General features: G+C 39.2%; 1 protein-coding gene across 3 annotated transcripts in view; it reads left to right on the top strand.

The window, feature by feature from the left end:
- Positions 1-15,792, top strand: part of CUNH4orf19 (chromosome unknown C4orf19 homolog) — a 40,929-nt gene extending 25,137 nt beyond the window's left edge. For all 3 annotated transcript variants that reach the window (XM_039699065.1, XM_039699067.1, XM_039699066.1), the window contains 3 exons: positions 93-147; positions 12,529-12,576; positions 13,661-15,792. In XM_039699065.1, coding sequence (XP_039554999.1) covers positions 93-147; positions 12,529-12,576; positions 13,661-14,591 — 1,034 coding nt within the window. In that variant the 3' untranslated portion in view covers positions 14,592-15,792. The remainder of the gene's footprint in view (positions 1-92; positions 148-12,528; positions 12,577-13,660) is intronic.
- Positions 15,793-25,485: the final 9,693 nt, after the last annotated feature.

Below are 25,485 nucleotides of genomic sequence, written 5' to 3'. Positions count from 1 at the left end.
TTGTTTGCAGTAGACAGTTAATGCCTCAGAGGTACCTTCTTACTTATGTGTGCACGTGAAGAAACCACTTGCAAAGTGTTTTACTCTTGCAGGACCAAGACATTTAAAACAAATCTTTCAAGCAGTCGATGGAGTACAATTGGAAAGGTAGGATTATTTTTTTTTCTCCTTGTGTAGGTTTAAAAATTACTGGCCATTCACTATTGTAACTTCAGCATTCCACAACATAAACCATCTCTCCCTACAATACTCTACATATTTTCTAATGACAACACTCAGCTGCTACAAGCATTAGTGACAGAACAGAACTGTATTTCTTTCCAACCCATAAGTTTCCTGATGTAGCAAATAAATGCTTGCCAGTTTCCTCTTTGAAGCTGAGAAAAAGACACTGTACAGAAGAAATACAGGAATAAATAACTGAATCAATCTAAGACAGTTAACACAGGTGAAAAATGGCAAGAGAAAATGTGAAAATGCAGGCAAATGGTACAGAAAGAACAAGAAGAATGGAAGGCAAGCAGAGGAAAGAGGGGGATATGGGAAAAGAAAACTAATTGGAAAACATAAGAATTATTCATTTGGTTTGAGAGAGCACACTGACTTCTAACCATTTCCCTATAAAAAGCTGCAGGTTATACCATTAAATGGTCAAACACAAAAGCACAACTTCCTGACTATGTTAAGAAATCTACTTGGTCAATATGTTGGATTTTGGGAGGGATTTTATTTTGTTTGGGGGTTTCCTGGAGCTGGTTTCTTTTTTATGGGAGCAAGGGCATAGTTTTTGCTGGGTTAGGGTTTTTTTTTTACTTTTGTTTTTACAAAAGAGAATTATTGACTCATTGTAACTGCTTATGGCTTTATCCAATTTTCTTGGTTTAAAGGGAGGCTGATGTTCTGAGCACAAAAACAATACCACCTGCCACTAGCAATATTTCATATGATATAAACAAATCAGAAGCATCTGAAGTATTCAGGACAAGATGATTTTTGGGCACACTAAGCTACAGCTGAATACCAGAGCTGAGATCACATATCCTGCCTGGCCTAAATCCTGCCCAAACACATACACACAGAACAGTCCAGTCCTGTATTTGAAGCAATCTCCATGGACATCCAAGTCTATTTTCAGAATATTGCTCCCTGAAGTAAAAATGTATGGCATACTTAAAGGATAAAGGCCTGCTAAACTCCAGAAGTGTCTCTTCATACCCTCTTCCTGAAACTCAACAGGGAAAAAACAAACAATCAAACAAAGAAGCACTGAGCCTTTCCATAGAACTGACGTGCAACCAAGAGTTTTCTATAAGATAGAATTACAGGACTACTGCTTAGACTTCATTGCTGATTTCCTAAGTTTTATTTTCTTATTTTAACTTACAAGAATTTCACAATATCTAAAACATATGAGATCTCCACCTCTCTCTCCTTTTCCATCTTACTCTGTTCACCAAGGTCACCTAAAGATTCAAAGTCTTTCAACAGCGTATTTTAAAGGTTCTGTTATCTTTGGCCCCAGATTTCTACAGAAGGCCAAAATAAAAAATTATTTTTGCACAGAACCCACAGGCAACAGCTTCCAGCAGATGGGCCAAAAAGAGCTTGATTTCAGAGTATACAGCATGCTGCTATGCTGCTAGTGAGTGGCACTGTCTGGCAATGTACATGGCACAACCACAGAATCACAGAATAAGCTGAGTAGGAAGGGTCCCACAAGGGATCATCAAGTCCAGCTCTTGGCCCTGCACCATCCCCAAGAGTCACACTGTGTGCCCAAGAGCATTGTCCAAATGCTTCTTGAACACTCAGACTTGGTGTTGTGACCTCTTCCCCGGGGTGCCCATTCCAGGGCCCAAACACCCTCTGGGTGAAGAACCTTGCCCAACCTAAACCTCCCCTGAAACCACTCTGACCATTCCCTTGGGTCCTGTCACTGGTCACCACAGAGGAAAGATCAGTGTCTTCTCCTCTTCTTCCCCTCACAAGTTGTAGACTGCAGTAAAGTCTCCCCTCAGTCCCCTCCAGGCTGAACAGAACAAATGGCCTCAGAATATACTTAGGAAGCATTCTGACTTGTCAATTTTTTTCTCACAGACTAAATCCTACAGCAGTAATGCTGTAGCTTTCATGCTCACTGTCTGACATTTTCAATTTTTCGAATGTCCCCAGTGGGATTTCTCATTGATAACAGCATCCATAAAACTGCATGGAATTATTCTAGGAGGCTAAAAAAAATAAGCCTTTATACATATAAATGTAGTTGAGAAACAATCCACATCTAGAAAGTACTTCTATATTTAAGCAGGCTTAAATCAGCTGATTCTGTAAATAGGAATCTAAGAAAAAGTGACTTCCAGGCCAGAATACAGCACCACATCAAGTCCCAGTCAAAACCACAGAGGAGGCAGTGATTGTTTTACACAGTATTCAAAAAGTTAGAGAATTCCATCAGGAATTAAGATCCCCAGCTCAGTTTGACCCTCTCTAAGACACGTTCACAGCTATCAAAATCATGTCCTTGATGGCATGCTCTCTCTCAAGCAGGCTGCTCAATTTGGCCATTGGGAAAAAAGCAAAGTATAAGCAAGGGAACTTTGTGAATTGTAGACCCATGGCAGCACCATCTCAAGACCCAATTCTAGAGCTGTTTTTATGTTAAATGTTTTTTAAAGTCATTGGATACAACCAAGGATTTTCAGGTGAAAGGCTGGAGCCCAGAACCCATCCTCCAAAGTGCACAGTTGTACAGAATCACATAGAGACACTTTAACTTCTCAAGAAAAATTACATTTCAGACACAGTCCCTCTGTTACATAAAAATTGGCTACAACTAATTTGAGGCTCCACTTGTGTTGCCAAACACAGATCCCCACTCAGGCCTAGCCTAACACAATTACTGACTCAAATATAGCTCCTCTGCTGATTGTTTCTATCAGATGTACATGACCATCTGCTTCCCATTTTTGCCTTGTCACACATTTAGACCATGAATCCCTTGGGAAGGAGCACATTTCTATGTTTGCCTCTATACAATATGGGACTAAACAGGACTCAGGGTTTTAGGCCCCACTATTAAACAAGTTATTATATTTTATGGGATTGATAATTTTAAAAGACGGAAAACAAACTTCAGTAATTTAAACACTAGACTATGTAAGTTTGGAAAAACCAAATGTAGAAAACAAGCTTAGCTGAAGAGGAAATGAATGCGTTTATGCAATCAGATATATTTGGTTTTCCTTTATGCAAACTGGCTAATGATTGTGAGAGTTGTACCCTTTTCCCCACTCTTCCTTTTACTCCTTAAAAATAAAACACTCATTTTGTATGGTAAATACTGGGGGTAGGGAAATGTTCCGTGACCTAGTGCGGTGTGTGATGAGGAACTAGTCAGAGAGAATGTATTTCCTTTTAATTATCTTATAAATATTTTAAATCAATTGCAAAGAGCATAACAGGAAAAAAATTATATGTTCAGTTCACCTCCAGATTGTAGCCCTTGTATCCTCTAGGACACTCTGCTACAGCAATAACACATCACAAGAAGGTCCATCTTCCATGTGAGTTGGCCTTACTCCCTCAAATGCTTATAAAAGTTGGCAGCTACCAGAGATGATAGTCAGTGAATTAAATAGTACAAGAATGTCTTCTTAAAAACAAAATAAAAGAAAAACTAACTAGCTAAAAACAGAACAAAAACAACAACAACAATGACATAAACCCCAAAACTGTCAAGGTAGAAATAAGAATCTACTATGAAAATAAAACATGGCACTTCCTGCTGACTAATACAGTCAGGAAGCCACCAGGAGTAAGTGGAAGATCTGGCTGACCTTACTGGTTTGAAAAGAAGGACATTTTGAGGAGGAGCCTAGCAGGATTTAACATAGCTATGCATATTATTATCAGCTTACACAATGACCAAGTTACAAATCAAAATAGAACATCTTTTGTAAAACTGATAGCATCTACCTTTCTTTGCCTTCCCCTTCAGCAAACACACATGCAAACAAGTGCAGGTGTGCTCAAGCAGTACTGGTAACACCCAAACTTCCCTGCCTTGAGACCTGCCCACTGCTGCCTCTTAGTTTGATGCAAAACAGCTGCATGGAAAAGCAAGAACGTGAAGGGGCAATGTGGGAGCAGAAAACCTGTCAGCATCTGATAAACACACAGCTAGATGCCTGGAAGTATGGGGAAAGAGCAGCTGTAAAGAAATGGAACAGTTTCTAATGTTGCATTTGCATCAATCCAGGTGCTCCCCATTCCAGCTGAAGTATTCACACAGGCACATAACAATTAGCAGGTACCGCCATTGCCAGCTATACTGGTATAGCTTCATGGTAGTACAGCTACACATATGTAAGATAATTAGCATGTATTTTTCTATTATAAGCAGAGCAGACTAAATCTGACCTTTCCCTGCATTTTGAGAAAGCAAATGTAGCCAGATATTTCCACTACTCTGTCCATCCTGACTGCCAAAGTAGCTTCCCATCAGATTGTAGCCAGACACCACACTGGCAGGATGCTCTTCCCCTGTGCTGAGAAATGTCAAGCAGGCACCCACAAGTAGAGGGCATGACTGACCCCTGCACAGCAGACACACCTCTCAGCTTGGATGGAATTATGAACCATCCAAAGATATAATAAACAATTTATTCTATTATAGTACTATTTCATGTACATGGCAGAGTTGACTGCTACTGTTGTGATCCTGGAACTGAATATCTTTGGAATTGCATTTTTTCAACTGTTACTATTGCAAATGTCCTTAATACATGTATACCTTTTCAGATGACACAATACAAATAAAGGTTAAAATCATGACAGAATACTGGTTATTTGGTGAGTAGGCCATACTTAGATGATTAGCTGTGCCATATTGATGGTTCATCTGGCAAGTATAGTGTTTGTTATTTGAGTATTTGATATTCATGGAATCATAGGCTTGGTTTGGAAGGGGCTTTAAGGACTATGTAGTTCCAATCCCCCTGCCATGGGCAGGGATGCCACCCACTAGACCAGGTTGCTCAGGACTCCATCCAACCTGGCCTTGAACACTTTGAGAAATGGGGCATCCACAGCTTCTCTGGGTAGCCTGTTCCAGTGCCTCACTACTCTCTGGGTAAAGAATTTCTTCCCAACATCTCATCTAAATTTCTTTTTTCTGTGTAAAACCATTCTGCCCTGTCCCATCACTATCTACCTGTATAAAAAGTTGCTCCTCCTTCATTTTTATAAGTCCCCTTTAAGTACTGAAGGCCACAACAAGGTTTCCGCAGAGTCTTTTCTTTTCCAGGCTGAATAACTCCAGCTTTTGTAGTGTGTCTTCGGAGGAGAGGTCCTCCAACCCTCTGAACCTTTAAATCACCTTCTTTTTAATCTCCTGAAAAGTGTGGGATTCTGCTAATTAGACACAATTCTGCTGAAGTGTCACTTAGTTTGCTTTGCCCCTTGCTATGACTGCTCACATACTTTTATCATGTAAGGATTAAGTTATTCTGCTATGCATCACCTTGATGAAGCACAACCCTTTTGTGATATCAGACCTACTTCCTCAGTAATGAAAAAACTACTCTATGCCAAAATACAAAGCATCCAAATTTATGAGGCTGTAACTGTGAGACTTCTTTAATTTTCCAGGTAACAAGCAACACATGCTTCTGATCAATGAGACCCTCTAGATTTTGATAACCGGACTGATTAAAGCCACTTTTCTCCCCTGAAAAAACTACAAGTCTAAATCAGTTTCATAGCTTTATTATGAAGAAGCCTAACTTATATCACTAAATCCCACACACAAAAGCAACATCAACTTTCGTGTCTTGAATAGGACACAGAACAGATCACATTGTTCCCTCACTGAAATAAATAGCCATTGTCTGTACACAGCATCTGTGTGTAATATCACCCAGAAGTTTGACACTTTAGTCATGAAAATGCAAAATATCAGGCCACCTAGTACAATGTACAATCCATGGGCTTAATTCAGCCTGGCCAGGGAGAAAGGGAAAAAAATCACCTTTGAAAATACATTATCAGTCTTAACAACTGATGACAGTGTATGGATTATTTGTATTCAAGCAATAATCATATTTATCTGTAATAAATAGGGGTTCAGTTTGAAAAGGAACAAGCAGAGGGTGGCAGTGGGAGCCAAACATCCAAAAGTGACAGCCATAAGTCACCACTGAAGTTAGGCTGTGGCTCAAGAAATTTTATACAAGTTTTTGAGGAGTCTTGATGTGTCAGCTTCTCCTGTCCTCACTGTTAGCCACACTAGAAATACATGCAAGCTGTCCAGTAGGCAAACAATATTCTCAGGGGAGAATAAAAGTGGCTGACAGACCTGTGCAGCTCTTCAGCTCTATAAAATAAAGAAAAATAGAACAATCAGCAATAACCTTGGCAATCACCTTGTGCTGGCTGGGTAGCATAAGGCTCTGTCAGACACTGACACTCCTTATTCCCAAATATAGAGCCTGCCTCCCTCAAAAAAGGAGAGTAAGCTGCAGCAGAAAAAGCACTTGCACAGTTTTCTTTTCTTGCAGAGCAGCACAGATAGGAAAGACTGCAGGGGGACTCAAAGTCAATCCACAGGTCATACCCTGCCAGCAGGATGGCACAGCCAGGTGTCTCACTAGAGCTGGACTGCAAGATGGCTGAAGCACAGGAACAACACCCCAGTGCTGCATTTTAAGAAAGTAGGAACAAAAAGACCGAAATCAATTCAGCTAGCAAAAAACAGACAGACTAAAATAGCCCATGAGGTGGGATCTGCTTCCTATAAGGACCGTATTACAGTTGGTACAGTTTAGTTCATTTATTTTAAATTATATATGTCAATTGAGTTATTCCCTGAAGTACATTTAAAATAAATTTCCAGATTAAGATTCAGTCAGGAAAAATGAAATTAGATTTTGGTCCAGTTCTAAATATTGGTCTCAGTGAAGATTTGAGCACAGACTGTGCTCTCCACAGACCATGGTATAATAATAGAACAGTTTGGGTTGGAGGAGGTCATCTAGCCCATCCCCTCTGCAATGAGCAGGGACATCTTCAAGTAGATCAGGTTGTTCTGATAATTCTGGGCCCAGGATGGTTTGGGTTCTCCTAGTCCCCAAGCCTGCACCTGTTCTGAGGCCTCTGGTCTCAAAACAGGTCAGGAAAAAGCTCACAGGGTCTGAAGAGTTCTCTGTATTTTAATTAAGACAGTTCTTACAGATTACATTCAAACAATAGTAGTGATTAGCCTGCACAGTGTGTGGCTAAGTTATGTCCCTCATCTTTTTTCCTTTACATGGTTTTTCCTGTTATTCTCTCTCCCCCTCTAGCACGGGCTGGTATTTTTTTCTACTGTATGTTTACTAAATTTCTAAATATAGTTCCTCTCAACTCTACCACTCCTCCTACAGTGTGCCTCTTTTATACTATCTGTCATCCAGATCAATTATTCCTCTGCCTCCACGCCTCAGTAACAGAGACACACAGAATGGATTGGGTTCAAAGGGAGTTTAAAGGTCATCTCATCCACCTGCCCTGCAATGAGCGTGGACATTGCACTTCCTTCCTCCAGCCTAGGCACCTCTGAGCCTTTGTCAGACCCAGCACATGCTGAGAACAGTCTCTGAAATCTTCTGAGAGGTGTGAATGCCTACTTAGCACAGAAAGCAACTGCACCTCCTGTCAGGAGAATCTTGTCAACTCCTAGAGCTCTCTAAGGTTATTCCCACCCCACATTCTCTGTATTTCCTCTGCACATATTTCTATGCAAACAGTTTCTCTTCCCATACTTGCTTCTGTGCATTTGTCTCCTAGCTGGTTAGAATTTGGCATCTATGTTAGTAAAGCAATACCAACCAAGTCAATTGTGTTTGCACTACTAGTGAGGCAGACAGACTTAATTTTGATGAACAATTATTTCTGTCCATGACAAAAAGTCTGGTACCTCAGGGCACTATCCTCAGAATGGACAGGTTTTACTGATGAATGCAAAACACAGCAAACTGATGGGGAAGACACTGGCAGGATCAAGTCTGAAAGATGCCTCTACTAGAAAAAGTCATCAGAAGGAGGTGCCTCAGGCCCCTGGGAGATACATCATCCAGGCTCAGCCCAGATAATATCCATGTAGGAAAAATCTCCTTACTTGCTAAGGTAATCTAGAGTGGGAAAGGATGGAGGAGAGTAAAAAGCCAAACAACAGAAGCATCAGGGTCTGTGGGATGAAAACTCCAAACAAACTAAAACAAACAAAAATAGAGACTGGATTAAAAATTATGATCTAAAATCAGAGTTTTTCTGTTGAGATCTACTAGAGAAGCTATTTTAATATTGTCTCCCTCAGCTTTCTGCCTCTGCTCCTGGAGGTGTCTAAAGGAATTTAAAAATAAAAATCAAGACAGAATAAAAAATACACCATGAACAAAAGTAAGACTGATTTTTTCTGTTTCTATATAAACTTCAAAAAATATTGAAAAAGGTGCCAAACCATTTTTATGACTCAAAAATATTTCTTCTTTCTTTTTCATGACATTATCTTATGTTTTCCTTTTATTTACTCATAACACAGCCACAGTTTATATAGACAATATGAGTTATGTTATTACCTAATTTAGAGTCAGATACCTTGTGTTTCTCAAATCTGATAAAGAAAAGCAAACTTCTCTTAAAGCACACTGACTTGAAACACAAGGCTGTGGGTTTGGAGTCAGGAATTATTCTTGTTATCTTCATCAAGGTCTCACACTTGAATGAAAAAGAAGTCCCACTTCATTCTCTTAGCCGGCGCCACCATAAATGTTTTTAACCACCTTTCCTCTTTCAGCATTTGTTTTAGTGATGGGAATTGTGTCCTGCTCTCCTCAAACTAAGACAAATTACTACCTCCTTCCATTGTTCAAATTTTTTCTAACTTTTTTTTAAGAAGTTGCTCTTCTGTATCATATTACTTTAAAGAAAGAAAGTCAATCTTTCATAACAGGTCATCCTTGTCTCCCTGTGAACACTTCTTTAATACATTGCAAGCACATTATACCTAGACTATCTTGTACACAGTCAGCTAAAGGTCTGCTGGGGTGGCTGGGGTAAACACACAAAGCTGGGCCTCTTCCATCTCTTTCACTGAAGAAAAGAATCATCACTTTAAATGAAACAAGCACTGATACTGAATATGCAAACCACAAGGCTATTCTACACAGTCACACTGCAAAAATATGATTATTTTGTAGAACCTGGTACAAGCTCATCCACAGAGACATACTTCAGGAGATTCAGCAGCTACTAAAAGCTGAAAAATTCAAGTTCAAAATTTGGGAGAGTAAAAAAAAATTAGTTCTAGGCCTTCTTCATTCATTTTACCTCAACAGCTCCATCTTATGCCTGCAAATGATCCAAGTGGTCCAGTCCACATCTAAAAAAACTTCTAAAAAATCTCTACTTAACATTTTTGCAGAGCTTTAATGCCAGGTGATCTATTAGTGTTCCGGATTAAGTAACTGCATAATTACTTGTGACAGACATTTACAGGCCTTCAGAAATTTCATGGTCAAGAAAGAATAATATCTAGGATTAATGGCAGTTTGATCTCAATTCTGAGAATCTGAATGTTAAAGCCAAGGATTTTACTGCCACTTTAGACAGGTAGCCTTTTTCCAGGGGAAAAAATAGCCCCCGAAGTGTTCTACAAGACAGCATTCCACATCATGTCATGTTTTTCTGAAATTATCTCATCAATTTAGCAGCAAGGCATATCTGACAGAACGGACATTTAATAAGAATGCCATGTTTCTAAATTCAGTATCAGTTAACATCATCCATTGTTGAAGTTTCTAACCCTCTTTTGTTACAAGCCTGCAGAACTTGCCTGACTCAAACTGCTCCAGACAGCAGCTTATTAGTATTATTTATCCATTAACACAACTATGAACATCACACAGTACATGAGCCTTTAGAGTTCAGTATCTAAAACAAGATAAGTAGGATTAAAGCATGCTTTTTCATGCTATAAAAGCAATTTGTTCCCCAGAATGATTTTCCAGCCTGACTTGAAAGATTAATGGAAGGAAAGGGCAAGGGGGGAAAAAGAAGCCAGCGTTCAGACAGTGACATTGTAAAACTATATTCCTATTTCAGGGATGTGAAATAATTCATAGGATAATACAACATACACTGTTTTCCGTATGTAATAGTTTATTCATGCCACAGGACAGATCCAGTTGTAACTAATCAGTGGAAAAGCATAATGCAGTAGCTGCAGAGATAATTCCAACAGCAGCTGTAATTTAAAAAACAAAACAAAACAAACACACACCAAAAACCAGGAAAGGGCTTTCTTATAGTGAAAACTACAAGAGCAAATTCAATTTATAATTGCCTTCTATGACAAGCACAAATGTCTTTACAACAGAATAAAAGCCAGCATTTAGGACTTCCCAATGCTTAAAACCTATAAGCAATATTTTTTTGCTTTAAAAAAAAATCACATAATTTGTAAATAAAATGCCTGACTAGGCAATCTGTCAGATAAAACTCTAAGCAGAAGCACCCTGACTTGAAGTGCCCACTCTCAGCTAGAAGCAACATCTGTTGTTGGAACTGGTCTACATACAAATCAGAACTGGGTTCACCAAACCTATAAACTTTAAAGCCAAGGCAAAGGCTGTGTGGGCATTTCAGAGGTCAGTCCTCTTCAGATGAAAAACCCTGAATCAGAATTCCTGCTGCGATGTTGCTGAGGTATGTGAGGTGAGAGTGCCCAGTACACAGTCTGCAGAGAGGTGGAAGGGAGTCTGTAATCCAGGGAGAGAAGCAGCTGGCTTAAAAGCCATTCCAACAAGCACTCAGCTACATCAAGGTGGTTACTCCTGATAGCAATTTCTGCTTCAGAATAGTTCTTATGTACACAAAGACAAAAAGCATAGGTATGAGCAGCTCTACCCTGGGATAAAACCAGCTGCTGAATGACTTGTAGGCTGTTTGAGGCTCCAAGAATGAGACATCTGGCATCAGGTATTTAGTTCAGTGCTAACACCAGAAGTACTCAGATTTTAGAGGGGAACTGTTTTGATTTACATTTCTACTAGCATAATTGCCAGTGTGCAGTTCAAACCATGCCTGAGAAGAATAAATCAATACTACTTTCCATGGATGTTTTGTAAATAAATTACTGCAGAAAATACCCTGACCTTGCTTCATCAATTTCTGTTTTATGGGAAGTGAGCCACTGTCCTTAGGCATTGGCAAAAGTATGTGAGTTTGTCGACTACCGCAAGAGAAAAAGAAAGAGCCTGAATAACTTATTAAACAACCTGCCCTGACTTATTAACTTGCAACAAGATAGCCACCACCCATAAAGAATACTGGGCGTTTTAGGGGTTTTGGATGTTCAGATCTGAGACTTCAGTTTAGGTTCAGAACAGGAATGTTCTCAAGGGTCCAAATCAGCAAACCATTTCTTCTCATAATAGAAGACTCTGGCATAAGAACCATATAATAGATAGTTCTTAGCATTTCACTGGGTCATGCAATAGCGTAGCAAAACACAGAGAGACTCCAATTCTAGGAAAACTCTGGAATTTTACTGTAGTAAAATGGAGGTGCAACATACTGCTTATAACAAAATGCCCATTCCAGGGACTCATCTGTGCCTCACTAAGAGAAAGTTCCATGAAAATGTCACCTCAGTGCTCAATGGATGTCACAGGGTCAAGTGAATGGAAACAAGAAGATATTAGGAAAGAATAAATCTGCTTCTTTCAGGTTTCAAACACCTTGAGAACTCTGCATTTGTAGTTCCCACACTTAATTTTAATAGGATGCTAAAATGCAAAAAGTCTCAGAGAACAGCACAAGGACAGTTCATATGTTCAAAAGAATGTCAGTATGAGTAACATTTAAATACATGACCACTGAGGGGACAGTACAGGACCTCTCCTCTGGTGACAACTGGACATGAGAGTCACTACTTCTTCTAATACAAGAAATACGAGGCACCACTACTCGTAAAAACCAGGTTCCAGTCAAACAAAAGCAGGTGATTCCTCACACAGGCAAGGCTGGTCTGTGAAAGTACTAAATAAAAGATGTGGTAGATGCTAGCAGTTTACTGTTGCAAAAAACAGCTGGGCAAATTCATGGTAGAGAACTTTACCAACAGGTGTCAAGTGGAAAAAAAAATGAAAAAAAACCCCAACCAAACAACAAATAAACAACCCATACCCAATACACTGACTTACAATTCTCTTAGATATAAAATTGCTTAGGAAACTATTCTGAGAGAACATCACAAATAATTGTTTAATTCTTCCCCAGATTTTTTCCCCCAAAGACCGTTGCCAATGCACGACAACAACCTACGAAGACCTTGAACAGTACTCCACCATTCCTGTGTAGACATCTTTGTTTTTAGCTAACAAACCCTTCTAAACATGAGCATCATTTTCAATGCAATTGCTCATAGTTTAATTTCATAATGCTTCACTCACTCTGTCTCTCCCTTGCCCTCCCTTTCTCTCTTTTCAGATTAAGAAAAATCCAGATGGGGTGCAGGTGCTGCAAAATGATACAAAGGTACAATAGAACAAGAGCTGCTTAGACTAAATAAAAAAAAAAGCATTAAACCATGTGTCTGTGCTCCCCCACACCTGTTGCTTTAATTAGCCACTCTAAAAGGTTGGAGTTTTCTCAACCTTTACAGCATCTTTAGGTACAGGCATACAGATTTCCTATGAAAGTCCTTTTAATTTACTGTAATTAAGGTCTGCTTCTATAATTCCTATCCCACAAAAGGAATTGAAAACTTTTTAGTAAAGTTTTTTTCTAATTTAGGTAACATGGGCTTTCCTCAATTGAGGAGAAACAAGGAGCACACATTATGTCAGATCCTCCTCTCTCCCAAGCAATGCAAATGAACAACAGTTCCTTGCTTCCATCGTAGCTGTTAAATGTAGTTAGCTGGGGAAAGAATTCCTATATTAAAAGTCTCCCTAGAGAGGAGGACTAGCTAGTTTTATAAAAACCACATTTCAGCCCCACTGAAGGGTTACTATTACCCCACTTGAGGGTTACTACTTCCACTTGGCCACTTCTGTAGAACAGGTAAGGAACTGGGGAGAAAATGGTGCTACAAGAGAAAAAAGAAAGATAAAGAAAAGAGAGAGACCCTGGGAGAGGTAAATAAGGGAAACTATAGAGCAAGAGGAAGAAAATTATTCAAGGGTGGGGGGGGGGGAAGGACAAAAGACTTAAAAGAAAGAGCACCAGGAAAAAAATGGAAGATATTTTAGTAACTATATGTGGACATATTAATTAACAACCCATGTTATGACTACTCATTGGCTAATCACCTCCCCAGAGAAAATAAAAAAATAAGGCTGGAAACAAGCAATGGCTAGCACACAGTTCTCCAACATCCTCCTTATGCTCCTGGTGAATCTCAGTACAGGGGTTAGTTATGATCAGTCGCGGGAGACAGCACCCAACAGCATATTCAGCATTTCCATTTGGTTTAACTCATTCTCAGGACCCAAAGTAAAGTTCAGTGACACTCCTTCCTCAAGATCTTCAGTTTAAAAAGGAAGCTTAATCTTTTTTTACTAATTGTATTGATTAGCATCATAAGTAACATATCCTTTACAAATTTTTCTTACTCCAGCTATATCTTTGATCCAGAAGAAGTACAATCATCTGGATGCATTCATGAAGTAAACAGCTATAAACACAATGAACAAGGCAGCAATAAATCCAAATTCAAAGAGAACAGTGAAAATGAAGAGCCCAAAAATGAACTCCAGGAGGATGAGGTAAACAAAACAGAAAATAAAAATCTGGCCAACAGTACGAAAGAAACTCTCTGGAATCACAGAGGCAATGATTCTCAAGAGGATGGCCTTGTGAAGTGTGCTGCAAAGCTTGATGTTGCAGTCAACGGTGGCAACTCCTGTGCTCAGCACTCCATACCCAACCCCAACACAAGCCCAGTGAAAGAAACCAGTGAAAAGGGAACCTCCAGCCAGTCAGAGGCTTCTCCAGCCAGCAACAGAGACTTTTACACCAAATCAAATAGGTCTGGACAAGAGCTTGACCTAGAGACAGGCAGTCAGAGTAAGGCAGCCAGCAACGTGCCTAACAGTATTCCAGACTGCCAGTCTGCAGGAGACAGCATCTTTCTCAAAGGAAACTCAATACTGGAAACAGAAAACAATACCATAAGACTGCCAGATATTGATTACCCCCAAAAGATAGTTCAAACTGGGAACTATGTTGAAAAAGACAGCTTTTCAGTCAACTGCACACATTCAGACCAAAACACTGGTGCTTCAGCAATACAGGACCAGGACCTTCATGTAATTCCACCTTGGTCCATGAAAGAGAGCAGTATTGAACCTTTTAAAACTGACTCTGCAAGTTTGGGTGAGAGCCTTACTGCTGGTATCACATCAGTGGCTGTTACCAAAGTCCCACAGGCACCCTCACACACCAACCATAATGGAGGAATCGAGGAGGAAGATGCAGAAGTTGCAGCAGCTCTGGCTGCACTGGAAGCTGCAACAGCAGGAGAAGACGTGGAAGATGATGATGAGTAGTAGCTGGTTTCTTTCTAATACACTGGGTAAGATCCAGATGTTATTTCTGGATCAATATGAACAGATATACAGCACACATGGAGAGCTGTTATAAGCAGCTTATATAAAAGGAGTTGGGACTAAACCTTGGTCCCTTCAGCTGTTTTATACAGCCTTTTAATTTCTACTGCCTGAGGTACAGAAGACCTTCCTTGACTAATGGTAATAATCTTCTCTGTGGGCCCAGACAGGAGGGCAAAGCATCATTTCTTCCACACAGAATATTCAGTTGTACACCCACTTCATCTGCACTCATGCAAGTGTTTCCTTTTTATCTCATGAGGGTCTGTGCACACTGCATGTTCCAGGTTCACAAAACTCCCATTATTTAAAAGACAACTATTGAAGCCATAGAGTTAGAATCCACATATTTTTATCATTAGCAGAAAAAAACTACATAAATGAACCAAAGTTCTGTGATCTACTGAAACATGAAATAGGGAAGGCAGCTTGGACTGAACTTTACTGTGGCTATGGTTCCAGTATGGATTAAGCCTAAATGTGTGCACGTGCACTTGGCACTGGAATGATAACATCATTTTTCCCCACACACCTCTCCCTTGACTGTGTTTGATACCCCAAGTGTTGCTGCTTCAGTTCCTTAAAACAGCAGAAGTCCAGCCAAATCTAAAAGAGTGGATAACTTTCTGTCAGTTTAATGTGCAAAAGCAGCTCTGTCAGAGAGGCCAGAGAGATCAAAACTCATTCCCTACCAGTTTGGATAGATTAAAACTGTTGTAAATCAACAGTCTGAAAACACTGAACTCCACTAAATTTTCCAGGTGCATGTCACCTATCTTAACACAGTTTTCAAACAGATTATGTCTCAAACATCCCCAGCAAGATGTGTTTTGTTTATATGAAAACAGCAAGAGCCAATGTGGACTCCTCCTTAGCTCTGCTGTAGTCCCTAAATTTATACCAGAAAAGGGACCAAGCTTCCAAACTGGATTAAGCATAAGATCTAAAAATAGTTACATTCTTGGAGGGCTGCATTTCTAATGGGAGAAAAAAAAAAAGGAGGTAGAGACCAATTTGGTGCTGCCAATTCAGGAAAATTATGGTTGAAATAGAAAGTGCTTAACATTTTATACTGAAATTTTGTGGTTTCCAAGTTTTTGTTATAAACGCCTAATAAATTTTTTAACCATATGAGAAATAATTGGGTGGCTTTTGTACTTTATGCATTTTCTGAATATAAAAGTTACATTTAAGAAGTTCAATAAGATATAGCCCTCATTAGATACACTAAAAGCACCAACAATGTATTTGCCTACAGTATACGCCGATTTTGATTTCTCAAAACATTAATGATACTCCTAGGAGCAATTAAAACAACCTAAAGTCTCATCTTCTAGAGAACTATATCCAGCTACAGGCAAGAGTCACAACATTGTATCTGTAAAATAAAAAAGCTTTATATGGTTTTAAAGTATTGTAGTACTGTTGACTTCTCTACCACTTCCCTATTTTAATAGGTCCTTCTAAGCCTTCTCCTAAGTGCATACAAGTTTTACATAACCATTTGTCTTTCAAAGACTACTACAGTACTGAAAGTGGGTGGAAGTGCCAGCACATTGCCAATAATGAGTTATGCTGAGAGTGTCACCAGTCCTGACTGTCCCTGCCCAGGGCTCCCCCTGGCCCAGGACCCCATTCACCCCTGGGGGTCAGACCTGCCAGCCCAGACAGAGATGCCTGTGCTGGGGATGTCCTGGTGTTGCTGGCTGCCCCATGCCCTGGGCTGGGGCAGCAGGACAGACTGGCTCTGGGATCCAGTCTTGCTGTCCCCAGGGAACCCCTACTGCTCCCCACATCCCAGCCCCAGGGAGCCAGCAGCCCCTTGCTGCACCATGACATGAACCATGAAAAACAATTCAAGTAAAAAAGATGTTACAGAGAGAAATGCAACAAACACCCCAGAAAACTTACCTGATTTTTTCAATATTCACTCAATTCGATTTTTCTAACCTGAGCTCCCAGCTCAAACTTCAAGTGCAAATCACAGCAAGTTTCTCACCTTGCTCTCCAAGCATTAAAACATGTTAGAGGAGAGCTCCTGGTCAGACACAGCCAAGACAACTCAAACCAATCAACTCTTCCAGGGGAACTGCCTGCAACCACAGGCCACCCGCCTGAAACCCTCTGCATGAGAGCAGCTGAGCCACAGACAGTGCATGTCTTGCAGCCAAAGACAAATAAAAGAGGCAAAATCCAGCATAAAGCAGTTCTAGTGACTGCATTGGAAATAACTGGTCAGGGTTCTCTCACAGGAAAAAAAAAGAAAACAAAAAGTCAGGCATCTGCATATCTCAAACCTACATCATATGGAAAGCTTATATAAAATAAACCTATGAGGTAACACCTCATAGGTGCATTCAGACTTCTTTTATCTGCTAAGTTAAAAATCCCAATGCAATTTTTAAATTAAAAAAAAACCACAAAAAACATTTGTATGCATTTTATATTTACATATGTGTTTATATACCTTCAACCCTACCATGACAAGGTCAAGTGTCAGGAATTCTTACCTTTTCTCAGATTACGTACAATTTTCACAATAAATGTGAAAGAACCACTTATTTAATAAATAATATAAATAATTTTTAAATGACACACACACACAACTTCCTCCACAAATAGATTTTAAATAACTATGTGAGAACCAGATCTTATTCAGTCCATCAGATGTTGATTCAAACAACCACAAACACTGCCAGCTTGAAGAATCCATTTTGCTCAGGCAATTGTGAGAGAAAAATTCAGTAACTTGTGAAAGCAGAAAATCACAGAGAAAAAATGCTACTGGAAGCAAGAGTAAACTGTATTTTAAGACTTCTGTCAAAAACTACATATTTTTTAAAGACACCCAGACACTGTAACTTCAACTATCAATCAACTATGTTTCCTACATTCAGAGGGGTCACTTATGAAGTATCATTTAAGTCTTTCAGTTTTGCTTTGATAAAAAAAAATAATATGGGAGCTGGTTGGCCAATATCTATCATTATTAATGTTTCTGTACTTGATGTAATCCTTTATAGTAAATATGAAGACATATGTAGCAATAAAGAACAGGTAACAGGATGGGAAACTATGATAGGAGTTGGTATTTCTATGAAAGCTTTTGCATCTAGGAAGCTCATGTTTTATTTATTATTCTTCAAAGTCAGTAACAATTTAAAGGGAATTTGCAGTCTTTCAAAAGCAAAGAGACATTGAGGAAGACAAAGTTTAGCACCTTCACATTTGGCAGTAGGTCAACCCTGTGTTGCTATGGAGACTTCCCATTAAAAATTGAAATTCAGAAAAAGAAAATCTTATTTTGTAAAAGATATTCCAGATTTGATTAAGTATAATATCACTTTAATCATCATTTGAAGGGTGAAGCAAGAAACACTGACTCAGAAATAAAATTTAAAAACTTCATCTTGACCTTATGTTGTATTTGTAGTTTCAATTTCCTAAATGTGATTTAGGTTTCCAAAGGATTAATTCTTAGCAATGTTTCTCATTTTGCTAAATGAGAATACAATATCTCACCATTTACTAAGGTCTGTATATATGGTATTCCACATATTTATTCAAATGCCTATATTATACATTTTAATTACATTGAAACAATGAATCTTAATAGATTATTTCTCTGGAATTTTGGTATCTCTCCCTGCATGTAGATGGAAATTGGAATCCACTAAATTGCACAAGAGCATCACTTCAAAATTAAATGTATTAAAACTTCTTTAACACGCTGAATACACAAAGAAGTTAAATTATGAAGGTCATTCTACATTAAAAACTAATTTATTTTTAAGCAATTCTGTTAATAAAATTTTCTTTCCATACATTGTGCCCTACAGTTTAGAACACAGATACAGCAAAATGTTTAATAGTAATTGTTAGAAGCAGATTAAAATTTTTTCATTGGTCTTTTCAACATGAAATGCCCTTGGCAGAGACTTTTTTTCCTTACCATCGTGAAATCAAAACAAACTCGCCAGCTTATTCCCTTGGCCAAGCTTTTTTTTTTTTTTGCATAAAATTTTATGCATTCACATGCACTGCTAGAGACATTAGTCTTAGGACTCCCTTCTTCTTTAACAATTTTACTTAGCTGTTGCCATCTTGCTGCAAAGGTTCCATACCTTCTCGGCGGTTTCTCATGAGCAGCTCCTCACAGCACTGACTCCTTCTTCTTAGCACAGCCAACAAACTCCATCTCCCCTCTCGACCAGCCAACCTGCTCTTTTATAATACCCCTCTTAACTGGATCCAGCTGTGGCCTATTAAGAACAGGCTTGTTCTTAATGCTTGATAATTGGCACAGCTGTAACTCTTTAGGGGTGAGATTACCTTCACCACTATCTCTAGTCTCCTACCTTCTATCTATCCACACTTAGCATCTCAGGAAGGTTTGTTTTTAAGTTTTCCTTCATCTTGAACCCTCACAATCCCAAACTTCAGCTCAGACAATCCTTGAACGTTGAGTAAACAGAAGGCAGGAAATACTGCCTGCCCCTGAAATGGTACTACTGCTGATCACTTCTGAAAATTCTATCCCACCTCCTTTGGGACTTCTTCCATTTCAAACTATGAAATGTTGAAAGTTTTGAAGAATCTAAATGTGCATCTTGGACTCTGTAATAAAAATCAAAATAGATTATAGCAAATTAATGCCTTAACATAAGCAGCAATAACTTTTAAAGTGTTTTTTGTTAAATGCCATTTTAACTTTTTTTAATCATTTAGTCCAATTTCACAACAGAATTTATTACATATAGCTACTCCCCTACTCCCTACCTATTTCTCCTTTAGTCAGAGTAAATAAATACTCCCCTGCACAGCTTAGTTTGGAAAACAGGATTCTCTCAAAGAAGCAGGAAAAACATCACCTCTCTTCATTTTGTTTCTATCCCATTGTTGAAGTACACACACATCACAATGATTGTGATCAAAGCTATCAAGGTTACATCATACTCAGCTCTGAATCTTGACTGACTTTATCATAAACAGGACTTAATAGGTTTTTCCTTTAATTCATGGCTCAATTACTATACACTAATAACTGAGAAACCCTTCCTTCATTAACAAAACAAAAAACCTCAAAAGTCTTTTGGGAAATACAGCATCCCAATATTATGTCAGGTTCAAGACAACTTAAGTACTCAACCAATGCCACAATAAAACACGAAGACAGCAATTTAAGTCATTTATTTGCTCATTAAGCTCCCTTCTGTTTACTCCAAACTACAGATTATCTTGAATATTATGAGGGTGCAGAAGCAGAGAGGAGAAAGGCAACACCCTCAGCTATTTACCTTAACCTCAAGCATGGCCAGATTTTCAATAATCTGTGATCACATATCCTATCCTCTCCCTGCTCTTAATACCTGGAGCCAATACCAAGTAATTCATGTAGACTTATGCAAAATGAAAGGAAGGAAAGTGACAAAGGCAAGATAACTACAGAGCAAAATGACAGAGATTAAAACTCTGTTTAGGTATCTGAGGACAAATCATAGGGATCTGGCCAAGAATTAATAACTTAGGTTGCTTCCATCTCACATCTCTTTAGTTCTTATTTGACATCATCTTCCAAAAATAATGCATTAAATAATTTAGGGTGTTCCTCAGATTAGCTTTTTCACAAAATCCTCAGGAAAAAAAAAAGATCCATGCAAATATCCTTAATTTCAATTGTCCTGGTTTCAACTGGGATAGAGTTAATTTCTTCTCAGTAGCTGTTAGAGTGCTTGGATTCAGAATATAGTGGTTTGGATTCAGAATAAGAATGGCATTGACAATATATTGATGTTTTTTGGTTTTTTGGGAAGTCATGTTTATCCTAAGTCAAGGACTTTTTTTCTTGTCTCGTGCTCTGCCACTTAGGAGGTGCACAAAAGAAACTGGGAGGGAGCAGAGCTGGGACAGGTGGCCTGAACTGACCAAAGGGAGATTCCACACCACAGGATATCATGCCTACTGGGGAGACATTTGGGGTGATGGTGCTTGTCTTCCCAAGTCACGGTTACACAGGAGCCCTGCCCTCCTGGGGAGGGCTGAACACCTGCCTGCCCATGGGAAGCAGTGAATAATTCACTGTTTTGCTTTGCTCATGTGCACGGTTTCTGCTTTCCCTACTGAACTGTCTTCATCTGTCTTCATCTCAATCCACAAGTTTCCCAGTGTTTATCCTTGCAATTCTTTCCCCAATCCCATTGGTGCAGGAGTGAGCAAGTGGCTGCCTGGGGCTTGGCTGCTGCCTGGGGTTGAACCACGATGTCAATACAAGATGCAGCACAGAAAGATATTTTGCTGTGGCCAGAAGTAGTACAAGTTTCTCTGGAACAAGTCTCCAGAACAGGAAATATTACAGATTTTTAATGGCACATTTCAGTGCCAGTAGGTAAAAGTGGCATGGGTTTATCTAACCAGCAAACATCATACTTTACTAGAATAATGCCGGTCTGATTTTGGTTACCTTTTACTCATTAATCTGCTGCTTACATAGACTTATATAAAAAACTCATCCAATTAGCATCTACAAAAAAACAGCCATACTAGAGATCCAGCATTAATCAAGATCAAGACAAATTATCAAAAGCCTTACAAAAGAAAATGCATACTCCACCCTGACTGGGAATTACTTTTCCAGATTCATGCATGAGTGTTAATTACCAGGCGATGCACGCTGCTATTGTTTTGACATACGACACACAGATCCTGTTCTTCCTCATTGCTTTGATTAAAAATTTGGCTCAGAGAGAAGTTTACATTGTTCCTTTTAATAACTGCAGCAGCTACTTCCACAGTACTGCAGGGCAGGAGAGGGGCTGAGTTGCTGTGTCCTGACTAGCCACAGCTCTGCCCCAGCCCCATGAAGCACCTCAGATCTCCCATTAAATCGGGACGTTTTCAAAGTTTTTGGTTTAATTCTTTTTTTACACTGACTCACTCAGACCTTTTTGAATTGTCAGTAAAAGCTTCATAGCTTCATAGCTCCCTCTGCTGCCAGCAGTATGAAATTCAGTTACTCTACACAAAATCTGCTTGCACCTAACAGAAAAATTGCATTCCTGTCTCTCTGAGCATACATGTGTGTAGAGTCCTTTGAAAACAAGATTTGAGAAATTTTATGGGTATTTTATTTTAAGGCTCTCCTAAGATTGCTGATTTTATTAGATAATTATTCTTACTGTAAATCAATATTGAAGACCACTAGTTAAACACTACTTTAATATGGTAATTTCAAAATACTATCTTATTCAGTATGAAAATCAAACCGTATTATCACCAGAGTATTTAGATGGATAGCTAATGACACCCACAAAACAAAAATCAATTATTCAGAACAGTTCAGAGACAAGAGTTCATCTCAGACTGCTTCTGCCCTATCACTACTATTTTTCAGTCCATCTTCCCAACTCCTTCACACTTCCATTGCTGCCTCTTCTCTGAACCTGCCCTCCCCAAACCTGTCCCTCTGCATCAGGTACCAGGTAGGTTTGTAAGTTGTCTTGCTGTTGCTGTTGCTGTTCTGCTCCATGCTGACAGCTATGCAAAGTTTCACACTTCCATTGCCACCTCTTCTCCAAACCTGCCCTCCCCAAACCTGTCACTCTGCATCAGGTACCAGCTAGGTCTGTTAGTTGTCTTGCTGTTCTGCTCCATGCTGACAGCTATGCAAAGTGTCCTGAATCCAATGCCCTCTATTCCCCAGGACCATTTCAAGACCACCACAATGGTGGTGTACCAGCACAAGTGCCTCCTGTCTGCCTCTGCTGCACTTCTAACAACATCGCAGCCCAGAAGAGACAGGACTGGGATGACTGAATGAAAACAGACAAGGGAAGGGGGCATCAGAGTGTTTACACATCTAAAACTGAGGGGTTACACTGGTAGAAAAATGCATTTGCTAATACATCTTCCTTTGCATTGTAGCTGCAGCTACACTCCACACCATTGCACCTCTACAGTGCTAGAGGCTGCCCAGATATAATTTAAGAGGTGTTTCAGTTTCAACAGGTGTTCTGAGCCACAGACTGACACAGACCCACACAAGGCCTGACACACAGAAACAGATGGGCAAGCACTACCCACGTAACTGGATCTGCACTAAGTCCATGCCACAGGGGACTTGGCTTCACTTATTTAAACTTAGTAGCAAAATACACCACCAACCCACTCTTTTCCTCCAGATAATTTGGGAGCCACAGATAATTTGGAAGCTGCTTAGTGTAACAGCATAGAGCTTTCAGATCGTGACACTAATGTCTGTTTGAAGGCTTCTGCCACCTTCTTGCTTCCAGCACTACAAGCCTGGCATCTCTCCTCCTTTCTTTGAAAGTTAAAGGAACAGGCGCCTACCCTGCCAAACTGTTCAGCTTCCTTTTCCTTATCCTGCTCCAGCCCTACATATCCTTTTATTAGTTTTGCCTCAGCAGATGACCTTAACCTGCCAGGAAGGAAGCTCCAAGGCTGACAGGGTGCTTTCCAGCTCTGTGCAATGGTAGCTCCAGAATCAGCCAGCCCCCTCAGAGAGGCAAAAGGGAGCATCCAGGACAAGAGGTAACACCCAATCATGGCTTGAGTACAGAAAACCAGCAGCGCCTTAGAGCAGGGTCCCTACTGCTGCAAAAAATACTCAAAATTAAAAAAAAAGAAATCAACAAGTGGAAATTTCAGATGCCAGTATTGTGAGCCTAGCCTCCCTCAAACAAAACCCCAAAATGCAGGATTTCACAAAACACTGAGAAAAAAATTAAACTGAAATCAATTTTTATTTGTCCAAGTCTTACATGCTGTTCATTAATATTAGATAGCCAAGACTTAACCACTCCTTCCTTGTTTGCCCATTAGCAGTAGCATTAGTCACTTAGCAGGGAATAAAAAAGAAAGTGCCCAGAAACCCTAAATTAATAGATACAAATTGATTCACACTTCTTACTACAGGTCACAGGTGGGAATCCTCAACAACCACTAAACAGCCAGGAAACTTAATTGCTTAGGAGAGACAGCCTCAATCCAACCCAGTAGGCACTTTAGCATTACCAAGCCAAACCAAACCATATGTCCTCCTCTCCTTCAGACAAAGCTCATCTCAAAAAAAGGATCTTTTTAACCCACATGATTTTTTAATGAGTATAGTTAAGTACAAGCTCAATTCATTTGTAGGGGAAAGGAAAAAAAAAAAGAAAACAACCAGACAACAAATCTATCTGGCACCCTTTTCTTCTGTAATTTCTTATAATGTTTTTAGTGCCTATTTCCTTCTTCTGTGTCTTTCTGTTCAGCTCTGCTCACTGAAAGTGGCAGCCCTATAATTCCAGCAGCCTCCAAAGGGCTCGCCACTTCAAGCTGTACACAGACCCTCTGCAGGAATACTGGAGTCTGGGGTCATTTCTAGATAGTGCATAACTGCAACATCTGCAGACTTAATAAAAATGAAAGCACCTGTGCTTCAGCATTCCCCCAGAACGAGAGCAGCTGGCTGCAATAACACTTTCACCAGTGACACACAACACACATGGGAGTACCAATTTTGTCAAAGTTTCTGTATATGTGAATAACAGGGGTATAGTTCAGAAAGAATATGCCAATGAGAAACCAGGTACACTATGGCATGCTTTCAACTGAGACTTTTATGAAGAGATTCAGAAGCAAAAGAAACACTTTAATCCTTATCATTTTTCAAAAATACATTGCACATGGGCTCTGCGTTCTTTACTAGTAAAATCAGATTTTATTACACATAGAAGTAGCTCCTTGGACTACAGCATAAGGTAAGATCCTGAATTTTGGAATAATTCCTTACTACAAATGAAGTGCCTGCATTGGGGAAAAGTAACACAAGAATTAATCCATGTGAAGAAAACAAAATCCATTTGAAAAAAAGTCTTTGTTTTTCTTTAAAGAACTTGTTTATGTCAGTCCAGTTATAACAGAATTTCTCAAACTTTAATACAGCGATCCTCTTGTATTTCAATATATGTACATATTGTCTAATAAAAACTGTGTACTATACAGAGTTTCTTACATAGAAGAAAAAAAGACCAAAAAAGAAATTCCTCAAAATGAGACTCACATAGTGTGTAGAATTTCCAGAAGCTTCAGCAGCAGCAATGTCTCAATTCTGTCTGAAGATTAAGACCTGGAAGGACTTTATTAATGTTTTTTTTTCTTTTTTTAACATTCTCAATATAAAACACAGCTGTATATCAACTTCTGAAATTCAAAAACAAGAGCTCAAAACAGACAGGAGTGGTGAAGATTAAGACCTGGAAGGATTTTATTAATTTTTTTTTCTTTTTTTAACATTCTCAATATAAAACACAGCTGTATATCAACTTCTGAAATTCAAAAACAAGAGCTCAAAACAGACAGGAGTGTGATACTGCTAGGAGCACTGAAATAATAAAGGACCCCAAACCTGTAAACAGGATCATACACTGATAATCCCATCTCAGCTAGCCACAACTTGCTTTAAGGCTCCTTCACACTATTCATGCAGCAAAACCCATTTTTAATGCCCTTTACAGATCACAGTCATCTGTGAGAACACAATGTAACAAATTAAGCATTGTAGTATCACAGACGGACACAGGCTGAGAGGAAACAACTGCAAAGAGCTTCCTGTCATTTGTGATTTTTCATTCCCTACCTTATGAAAAAATTAAGAATAATGTTGAGTATTTTTAAAAGCTCTGTATCAAATATAATAAAAAGTTAAAAGTCTCGATATTTTAAATCTAAGATACCAGCGTGGGTTAAAGCACAGATTTCTGCCTTTTTCATTTAAATATGAAACTGAAGTAGTATTTGCAATTGTCCTTTCTGAAGAAAATAAAACTGCTCT

Source organism: Passer montanus, unplaced genomic scaffold (assembly GCF_014805655.1).
Source record: "Passer montanus isolate IOZ18808 unplaced genomic scaffold, ASM1480565v1 scaffold13, whole genome shotgun sequence".
NCBI lineage: Eukaryota > Metazoa > Chordata > Aves > Passeriformes > Passeridae > Passer > Passer montanus.
Note: the sequence above shows the minus strand (reverse complement) of the source record. Positions and strands in the feature narration are given on the sequence as shown.